Consider the following 10,963-nt stretch of genomic DNA (forward strand, 5'->3'; position numbering starts at 1 on the left):
AAATTTGAGAAACTGGAGATGAAAGAGGTCAACAGAGAATCACAATGTTAATGAGATATGACTTAGAAACCAGTTAACCTTCTAATATTTCCAAACAGCATGATATACTCTTGTAAACAATTTCATATGATCCAGGAACATCAAAATTACTAGCTAAGCCTCATAATGATACTAAAATTTCATGGTACAAAAGACAAAAGCTGAAGTTAAATTGGTTTTAAAATAAATTTCAATGTCTTAGAAAATTTACAGGAAAAACCCAACAAGAGAAACAAGCCCTACACTTACCATATAATGTTAAAAATATGAACCTGAAGCAGAAATTTTTTTTATAAAAACAGAATAGTTCTAATGGCTACTAGAATCAAGACTGAAAGTAAACAAAGGTTATTTATCTAGTTGATTTCAAAGTACATAAACATGCTACAAATACTATAGAAGTAATTGATAAGTGGAATGCCCAGCCAAATATCCTGGGGTAAAGACACTTGAAAAGTATCAGTCACATGTTGTAAATCATTTGCTACATCTTTGTATTAATGTCTGTAATAATTTTCTATTCATAACACAGAGTACAAGACTTAAGCTAGCTCAAACTCAAGCGAATAATGATGGCATAGCCACAATTACATGAATACTGGAATGCAAAACCTAATTATTTTAAGGCTTAAACCTCAGATTTTACACTACAAAGACTCGCTAGTTTATTCTAAAGTGTTACTTGTTGTTAGGGAAATTAAAAAAAAAAGGTAAACATACTTCAGGTGCTCTGTGTTATGACGAACAGACAGACCAAAGTTCACACTGACAGAATAAAAACAAGCACTTTACGGTGATGTGGAGATATATTCTTTATGAAACACTATAAAAACAATGCTTACATACAGTTACTCAACCTGAAGAATACAGAGTTGAAGGCTCACATCAAAAACTGTTTTAGATAATGCTGAAACACCAAAAGATTCATTATGCAAAACTATTACACATGAAAAGTTTGCTAATAAAGGAGAAAATGCTGGACTTTGAAATATACCTCTTGATCATATGGTTTAGAGACTGTTGACAATTTAGCACTGCTGCTATTACTCAGAAGTATCAATGGAATCAATTTTTAAAACAGACCCAGAGTTGAAAGTATGGATGTCAAACCTAACAGAATTATCCTTCTATTTTAAAATGTCATCATTTAAAAAAGTAAAAACTTCTTCAAAAGAAAGTTAGAAGTTCTTTGATATTTTCCTGCACACTTTGAAATGAAAAGGTTAGATAAGAGTATTGCACCTTGTGTCCTTAAAACATGGGATAAAACCCCTCAAAAACTTATATTAACAGCATCAATGGCAGATATTACACTTATATTTAAAAAAATTACAAAAACACCTTCTGAAATTCGATCTTATCCTTCTTGCCATCCAAGAAACTCCAGACATAAACACAATGCATACAAACAAACTAATGAATGTTTAAACAAAAATGCCAGGGATACTACAAAAACTATTTGGTACACTCTTGGAATTATACTCCCATTTGATGATGATAAAAGTAATTTTGCATTACAATTAAATAAGAACACATTAAACTACCACCTCTTCAATTCTCTGAATGGCACTGGCACTTTGATCTATAGCCACCAGGTGCTGAATATTTAAGGAAAAAAATTGTTTTAAAGAACCATGCTTTGAGATTTATGAGAACTATACACTTAGTTTCCATCAAAGTTTTCAAATAAGTTTGTCAGTTCAAATACTTATCCCTGAAAGAAAGGAAATAAATAATATTTAACATATTTGCTGCCATGTGACCACCAGTAGATCACAACCAACCTTTGTCCATTTAGTTGAGACACACAGAAAAACCTTTTGCTTATGGCAAGCAGCTAACAAAGTTTGTTTTCTAATAATGATGTGAGAAAAACAAAAAATACTTATCCATGAATTTCACACCCCTAAATTATTAAGCAAGTGACTTGATATAATGTAACTGAACCTATCTAAGTTTGCACTTTCTTTTATTTCACACATTTATAAAGGATGTCCACAGTGGTGTGTTTGCTAGGCTTGTGAAAGACATAACAATAAAATTACTTTGTGAACTATTAAATATAAACTGTGATTCCACAATATAATACAAATTTCTATCACTACATTCATAAAAAAACATTTTAGCATGGTAATTCCTAACCTGTGTGTACAATCATAAACAAGCAATTTTTTCTTTAATTTTCCTAACTTCGTATTAGATTTACTCAACTATTTAATCTGACTACAGTTCACTAGGTAATAGGGGTGGTCAGTATATCAGTGGTTCAAATATACCTGCTAGAAATTTCTATTTGCAAATATATAAGACATTATGACACCATTAAGGTTGTTTTAATTAAAATTAAAATTTAAATTATGGCAACCAACATGCATTAACCTTTAATTTATTGTAATTCAAAGTCAACTGCTAGTTATTCTCCCAGTTTATCAAATAATCTAAATCCTTTTGTTATGCAGAACCATCCTCCCCACAGCCAGCAACCTTAAAGCAAGAGCACCAACATCAAACTTAAATAATTTATTGATCATTCCTTTATCTATGTTACTGATATAAATCACAAAGAGCAACAATAAACCCTAAGGTATCAAACCACTTGTGACATTAATTCACTTTAATTGAACTCCATTTATAACCCTTTCTTTTTTCCATCTAACCAATTCTCTATCCAATGAGCCAGCTTATACTCAACACAAGCATTAAGATTTGGAAAATACAAGACAATGGAACCCATCACTTTACAATAGTTAAAAGACAGAGGTTTTCCTGAAATGGGTGTTTAGATTTTTATTATTGTCATGGGTAATTGTGAAAGAACAGCACTGCAAGAACAAATGGGCCTTTGTTACCATGTACATTATGTAAGAAATGATCTGATTGAAGTTTACAAGTTTTCAAAAAGAGCTGCATAAAAATACTGTATGCATATGAGAGAACACATATTCAGGATTTGAAAAAGAAAAATGAGAGACTAATTTTCATTTCAAACAGTTTTATTTTTCTAATAGGGTGACTAACATAAAATGAATTACGTTCATGAGTATTACTTGTCAGTAGCTTAAATCAAGCCTTAAGAGTTAAGGGGGGAAGCAAAATATTCATGAAAATGAAAGGATGAGTTTTATCCTCTATTTCTCAAAAATGGGTGTAAAAGTAGAACCTAACTTGAAGAGAAATACCTAATAATCCCTTATTTCAGCAAGTGGAACTAACAAAGTCATTAACACTAATTAGTATGATGCACAGTTTAGAAAAATATTTTAAATTCACATACACAGTAATTCTAACGTTATTCATAGCCACTAAGAAATAAAAAAATTTCAACAACCTAAGGAAATATTCAATATAATGCAGAGATACACTATCACATTAAAAAACATAAAAACTCTTACTCAAAGATAAAAAACAAGGTGCATGTTACAACAATCAGGCCAACGGTGAAATAAAACACTCCTGTTTGACGAGCCATCATGATTCTCCCGTCACAGTAAAATTTGTTTCTTCCAGGAAATACTTCCCATTTTCGTTTTGCATGACCAGACATTTTTAAAGGAAGATCTTTTACAAACTGAGTTGGGGAGTCTGTTAAAACCGCTGTATATGTAAGTTCACTGACCATGAATTTGCAGGAAACGAAGTTACTAACGTACTACAAAAGTTATTACCCGAGAAATAACGCTATGCCCTAAAACTAAACACTGGTTAAGGCTTAAGCCTAAATTTAATACTTTACTAATAAATTTCAGAGTATGTCTTTCTGTAAATTTAAATGTATTTTGCATGTAAACAAAAAAAATTCCCAGAATGCAAAGAATTTATTCTATTTTAAAGCATAAATGATTCTTTACGTAAAGTTAATGACTTCCCGCATTCCTTCTTACTCAACTTTACAACACCCTATTACTTAGGCTTAACGATAGAGTAAAAAGAAAATTTTAATAAAGTATTTGACGTTTCAATGCATGCCACTACTATTTCTAGAGCATACGATACGGAAGCACGTCAAGATAAAAAAGATCTCATTATAATTTTTAACTTTGTCCAACATAAATTGAATTTTATTACGATGTATTTCTATTAAAGGAAAAAAAAATAACGACCTATATCTCCAAAATGCATCTTTATTAGCTCAATATCTGACTTTTACAGCTTCGTCAGGTGCTCTCGGTATCCTACATGCTCCCTAACCCAGGTGAACGTAAATTGGAACAGTTATTCTTATATCGAACACCGATCCATATGTCAGAATCTTCAGATCATCTTAAAATCATATCAAACATTCTTGAAGTTCAATTGTTGTAACAGACCAAATCAACAATGATAAGTAACTAATATTTGTAAATATTTGTAATTTTGTAGCTTTGTGCAAGGAGTACGTGTGCCTTGCCTTCCACGAGTATCAAAACCCGGTTTCTAGCACCAGAAGTCCACAGACATACCACTGTGTCATTTTATGGCATAACTATAAAATAATCTTTGTACTTATGTCTGTAAGTATTATTTTTCATCCTATCATATCAGTAAATGCACAAAACAATGCCTTAACATACATTTTAACCATTATGAATGTGTATAGAGACTACGTCAAAGTTCAAGATATTTAAATCTTAAGAATGCTGTTAACATTTGTACACGAAAAACCAATCTATATTTGTTCATTTTATTTCTTATTAATTAAAATGAATTATTTAGTTTTCGGTCCAGAAAACTACGGCATTTAGATAAGATAGTGACATCCGATAAAATGTTATCTGCTTGGGATATCGCTTCTTTCTTTTTTTATCACAGTGTTCGTCAGTAGCATCGTCAGTATTGAAGCGCTGGATGTCACACTTGAATTCAAATATCTTATCAAGCATGGGTCGTCAAGTATTTGCTACATTCATCCTAGAGCATGTGCTACAAGTTATTTCATAACCAGCATTCTAACTATGATATCAGTCATACATTCCATATCCAGGCCCCAGGGTCAGTAATACCATCGGGGGCCCTTTCATTATATTTTTTAACTTCTGATTATTTTTTCATAAAATAAAGTTAGTGGTCAAATTTCTTCATGAATACATAACAAAGCAATAATCATTTTAACTCTTTCAGTAATAACATTTCTAGTGAGCTTAAGAATACCTAACTGCCGGGCCTCTCGGCAGCTGCTCCCCATGCCTTCCTCTCATCAGTTGTGGCTGCATCTGTTATTGTACTTAGTCCTTGCTCGTATCAACTGCACAGATCATTTTCTCGAACAAATCTTGATGACGAGAACCCCACTTGAAATAAAAATGTATTTCAGAACAGCTGGTATGGGTAATAAAACTTTTACTAATAAGTCACAGAACAACGTTCCGACCTTCTTGTGGTCAGTTGCAAATTCTGTCTTTGTTAACCTGAAGATGACCTAGGAAGATCGAAATGTTTCTCTGCTTTATTAGTAAAATGTTAATAACCATACCAGCCGTTCTGAGATACATTTTCTCGAACAGTTATATAATGGATGACGTCGTCCTTAATGATAATTCTATTCTGTTTACGATGGATGTTGTCACAGAATTATAAATCTTAAATAACCATGACAGTAGATAACACAATCAACATAAATAACCTTGTAACTGTAAAATTACATAACACGTAAAAATGGATTAGCACAAATGTTATTAACCTCTTTGACATGAATAATATTCAAATCATACTCTGATAATGATAAACTCCAATTTAATTTTCTTCTGTATATCAAGACGGCTAGTATGGGTATTAAAACAAAGTAGAGAACAACGTTTCGACTTTCTTAGTTTAGGTCATCTTCAGGTTAACAAAGAACGTTTCAACTGACTATTGCCGGGCGTATGTCTTAGGGATAAGAATGTAAACAGGTAGAGGATTATAGGGGGTGTTGCAGTATATGTTATTGTTTGTTTGTTCCTTCAAGAGGGCCAAACATTTTGTTTCAAGGTGAGCAACGTTCATTGTCATTACTCCCCTCCTATTTCTCTTTTTGGAAAGTTCATGGAATCCAGACAAAACGTCGACTCATTTATTATATAGAAAGAATAATAAAAACGTTTATACCAAGACTTAAAAATATTATTTATTTGAATTTTCACAACAAAAACAACATACGCTCGCATATTAAAAATGTGCTCTAGTTTTTAGAAGTGAATATTAAATTGATTTTCTCCAGGTTCAAAGTTGGTAGAAATTATTCAGCTTGTACGTTATGCAGCTGAACTAAAAAAAATATATTTGAAACCCTTAATATAAATTTAACAAAACCATCAACATAACGTTATAGTATTTCCATAAGAAGCTGCAAAAAACAACAACATAAAAACAGAATGTTTACTTCTTTTTTTAATTACTCTCAAAGCGACACATCAGGTAATCTGCTCACCCCTGGTAACGAAATCTGTTTCACAGCATTGTAAGCCCATTGTGTCACTGGGCAGAAGGCAGCCAGAAAGAAAGTCCAAGTTCAAAAGTAATGATAAATAAATCGTTAAAAAACCCAACAAAAACAATATTTATAAACAATGGGATTAATTTCACATCTGAATTTCAATCAATATGCAATCTATTTGACACCAAGTTTTAGTTTAGATAAAATATGCTGCTGTGATATATTATAACTTCCCATGAGGTAAGAAATAACTTATAAGTAAATTAAGACACAACTAGTTTATAATATTACAGGAATACCATGATTTAGACGACACGCAAAAAAAAAAAAAAAATATGTTTCAGGTTTTTATATGGGCTGGATTCTTCACAGTAGATATATATAATTTATTGGCGTTGAAAGTCCACACAGACTGGTTCAATTACTGTAGAATATCCTTTTGACAACACAAATTATTCTTTTTTATTTCTGTCATTACAACACAAACTTTATAAATCGCTCATTATGATTAAACTGACAATCACGCAATCTAATTTCACTTTCATTAACTTCTTTCTGTATCTGCAGGCATTTATAACATGTTGTGAAAAATTAGAAATATCTAGTTCTAAGGTAATAGAAATATTAAACATAACGAGGCCCGGCATGGCCAGGTGGGTTAAGGCATGAGACTCGTAATCCGAGGGTCGAGGGTTCGAATCCCCGTCACACGAAACATGCTCGCCTTTTCAGCCGTGGGTGCGTTATAATGTGACGATCAATCCCATTATTCATTGGTAAAAGAGTAGCCCAGGAGTTGGCGGTGGGTGGTGATAATTAGCTGCCTTCCCTCTAGTCTTACACTGCAAAATTAGGGACGGCTAGTGCAGATAGCCCTCGGGTAGCTTTGCACGAAATTCAGAAGCAAACAAACAATTAAACATAACGAGAAACTTAGAAGGTTCGAGTAAGATAACGTCAACAATGTTAGAAAAGCCTAGTACAACGATAAAACTATATACAGAACTACGACATGCACAGAGTTACGTAACGAAACTTGTAACAACTATCGTTTAAAATAACTTTTAACATTCTTTTTGTAAAAACTAATTCATTATTAAATATCAAATCACTAAATAATAGCTATTACACCGAATAGTCTTTTATATTCAACAACATCGACTTTACAAAATAGTATCATGGCAAAATATGCAATTTATTCTTAATTTACTCATTACTCAAATTGCATGTCGTTAACAGACGTCTTCTTTTCTTAAATACGTACAGGCAACATTAAAAATGTACTTGTTTAACTTTAAGAACATAATCTGTATTTTCACTGTGAGTTCATACCGCTGGGGCACTTTGTATATACTTTGGAAAGCAACATTAGTTTTATAAAACAATAACTGAAGGTACATTTCAGTCTGATGAAAATATATAACATTATTAATCAAACAAAAACAGTTTAGTTCTTAAAAAAAGTTTTATTACTATTATGCAAAACATCCTGTAAGCTTTACAGTTAAAATTACAGGTCAGCATTATAAAAACAAAACTTAAATAATACAGGTAAACATATTTTTAAGTTTAACAGTTTGAATTATATCTCCACAGGAATGATAACGAACACAGATAGGTAGGTTGAAAGCAACGTAATGTCTTTCATCACCACATATTATGCAAAACCTGTACATACTTTTTAAGCATTATATATTTAATATGAGAAAGTAGAAAAGGCATAGAATGCTTGCATATTACACATATATATTTTTGCAGATTCACCCAGAGCATGATCTCATGAAAGGTTCTCATGTACTTATAAAGTGTTTGTTTATTAGTGTTTTTCACTAGCTTTTTTTGTCTTTTATGGTTTAGAACAGTTCAGCATAGACCTGGCACAGTTTTTGGGTAGTACTGACTCTTCTGCTTGTTTTCTTCAAGCTGACACAAAACTGGTTGCTATAAATTTCACTTCTTGAGCTTGACAGAAGTATTTTGGTGGGGTAGTCTGTTGGAGGGTACAGTGGATCAAAACAGAAGTTGGTGCTGTTGTTCGATACCCCAGGTTCTGCTGGGGTCAAGTACTTGATTGTGATGCTGTAGTTCAAATGGTGTTCCAAACTTTACATTTAAATTGGAAGCAATCTGGTTATTTCTCGTGCATTAATAAAGCGTTGCATCAGAACTGGGACATATCATAAACTCCTACATTTTCATACTCAATTATTTTGGAGCTTGGTACATTATTATCTGTATCTATGATATATTTAATATTCAAGTCATTCAACTTCTGCCTATTCTGTAGGGTTGAAGTTGAGCATTTATATTCATTACCACTTTAACTCTGAAGTCTTTGCTAAACAATGTGTGAAATATTCAATGTTATCTTGATAATACATTCTAGAATCCAGATATTGCTCATAAACTTAGAGATTTATGACTCATACTTCCTACTGATTTGCTGTTTTTTTCTTATTTTGTCTAATGATACCTGCTTGGAACTTAGTTTCTAATTAATTAGGTGTTCCATTACCCTGAGTTTCTTCATAGCCTTATTCAGCGACCTAGTTTGCTTACTTGTATCAACATCCAAAAGCTTTTCATTATTTTGTTTGGTTAATTAATATCTACTTTAGTTTCATATGATACTTCATTTTCCCTAATTATTATTGGTCTAAGTTCATACTAAACATTTGCTGATAATCAAATTTTTTTTATCACCAATGACATCCTCTGACAGGGCAGTAGATGAGATGTTGAAGTCTTTTTCCCATTGTTCTTGATTTCAGGATGGAATATCATTAATAGGTACTGTTTCATGATCTATCCAATGGGCAGGACTAGTGTTCTGATTGGGCATTGTAGTCAGAATGAGTACACGTGAGAAGAGGGGAAGCAGAGACTTGAAGTTTTCAGTACAATCCTTAATGATGTTACATAATACGTTGGCATCCAATGTCTCGAAGGTACTCAAGCAAACTCTCTTTTCTGACTATTACGGTGCAATAAAAATAAACAACTGAAAAAGTTATGTGCAAATGCCATATAATTTAAGTATGTAAACAGTTAATGTTACCTTCCTTTGCAGTATGCTACTACTGTGTGACTGAAATTATAAATTTGAATTCTAATCATATTTAGAAGTTGTGGATTTGTTTAGTCTCTATAAAGCATTCTTTCTTCACACCAACAAACTTCCACTAACACTTGTTGAAACATTACTACAAAACCACAATAACAAAAATCTAAAAACTCAACTCAAAAACAAAACTGACACCATCACACCAAACTATAACACAATGTTACACTGCAGTTTACCATTTTTCTATGACATAGCTCAACATTTGGAGAAAACTTGCCAGTAAATGTAAAATTCCTGTTGATGTCAAACTTGCCACAAAATGCAGCATTAAACTTAAATCATTATTAAATAAAAATTACACAGAATTGCACATCCAATATCGTTTATAATATAACATGCAATAATTGTCCATAATTTTATATTGAAGAAACAGGTAGAAAATTGGAAAATATATTCATTGAATATAACAAAAAAAACCCTCTCACATTTACCACCATTGCAACTGAAAAACCACAGTATATGGATACAAAACACTGTAATTTTAAATAAAGAACCTAAACACAAAATAAAAGCTATTTTAATTGAAGAAAACAGCCCCACTTTAAATAAACACCAAGATACCTATATATACTTGCAAATCTTTGTAAACTACTTGTTTGTAAGGGTGGAAAAATCTTGTTGAAATGTTGGGCATTTATAATGAAGTTTTTCATTACCAAGTCAAGCTGTATTAAAACTTTTATTCACAAAAAAATAAGAGTCCTCCTCTTCTATCATTCTGTGAGGTATTACGTGCTTTTTTTATTTGGTCTTGTCCAACATATCCTCTGTCAGATATATCAGGCCAAAGGAATTTGAATGGAACTTTCTTGAACAGCTGCATGAAAATCATCTCATAATCTTCTTTGTTGACTCAGATGAGATAACTTCAGATATGTAATGCTTCACTGACTTTTTGGATTTAAATTCTATTAGTTATTATGTTGAATTTTGTCATTTGAATTGTTGTTTTCTACCTCATGTTTACTGTCAGTGTTATCAATGTTGATAACTCTTTCAATACTTTGAACTAATTTCAAAGTTACCCTAACTTTAACAAAAATTATTAATGTCTGTAGCCACAAATGAGAAAATGGTAAATGAAATTAAATAAGTGACAAACTCCTGATGCACACTTTGTATCATCATTGTGTTTTGAATCCTTCAAGAACTGCATTTACCTCTGTGGAAATGAAAGTTTTCACATTGTTGTTTTTTTCAGTATGTGGTATCTGCCATGCACGTTTTCTGTGGGACTAGAATAATTTGTTCTTTTTTACGAAAATTGTAGTAACCTATGTGGAACTTACAAAAAAGTAAATATCTAACTTAAAAACTGCAATTTGGTAACCCTGAGTTGGGACTTTACAAAACAAACTATTTTTTGGGTTTAATGTTCAAAATTGCCATAGTGTTCAAAGAAGCTCAAT

At 31.9% G+C, this 10,963-nt stretch overlaps 1 protein-coding gene across 11 annotated transcripts in view; it reads right to left on the reverse strand.

Moving 5' to 3' along the window:
* The window catches only part of LOC143257540 (palmitoyltransferase ZDHHC14-like), an 84,332-nt gene extending 78,798 nt beyond the window's left edge, over positions 1 to 5,534 (reverse strand). For 6 of the 11 annotated variants that reach the window (XM_076516357.1, XM_076516356.1, XM_076516359.1 and 3 more), the window contains exon 1: positions 3,432 to 4,433. In XM_076516357.1, the coding sequence (XP_076372472.1) occupies positions 3,432 to 3,658 (227 nt within the window). In that variant the 5' untranslated portion in view covers positions 3,659 to 4,433. Of the gene's footprint in view, positions 1 to 3,431; positions 4,435 to 5,166 lie in introns of those variants that run through there. The other 5 variants (XR_013031916.1, XM_076516354.1, XM_076516353.1 and 2 more) reach the window with 3 other exon arrangements.
* Between the last annotated feature and the right edge of the window lie 5,429 nt (positions 5,535 to 10,963).

Source organism: Tachypleus tridentatus, chromosome 7 (genome assembly GCF_004210375.1).
Source record: "Tachypleus tridentatus isolate NWPU-2018 chromosome 7, ASM421037v1, whole genome shotgun sequence".
NCBI lineage: Eukaryota > Metazoa > Arthropoda > Merostomata > Xiphosura > Limulidae > Tachypleus > Tachypleus tridentatus.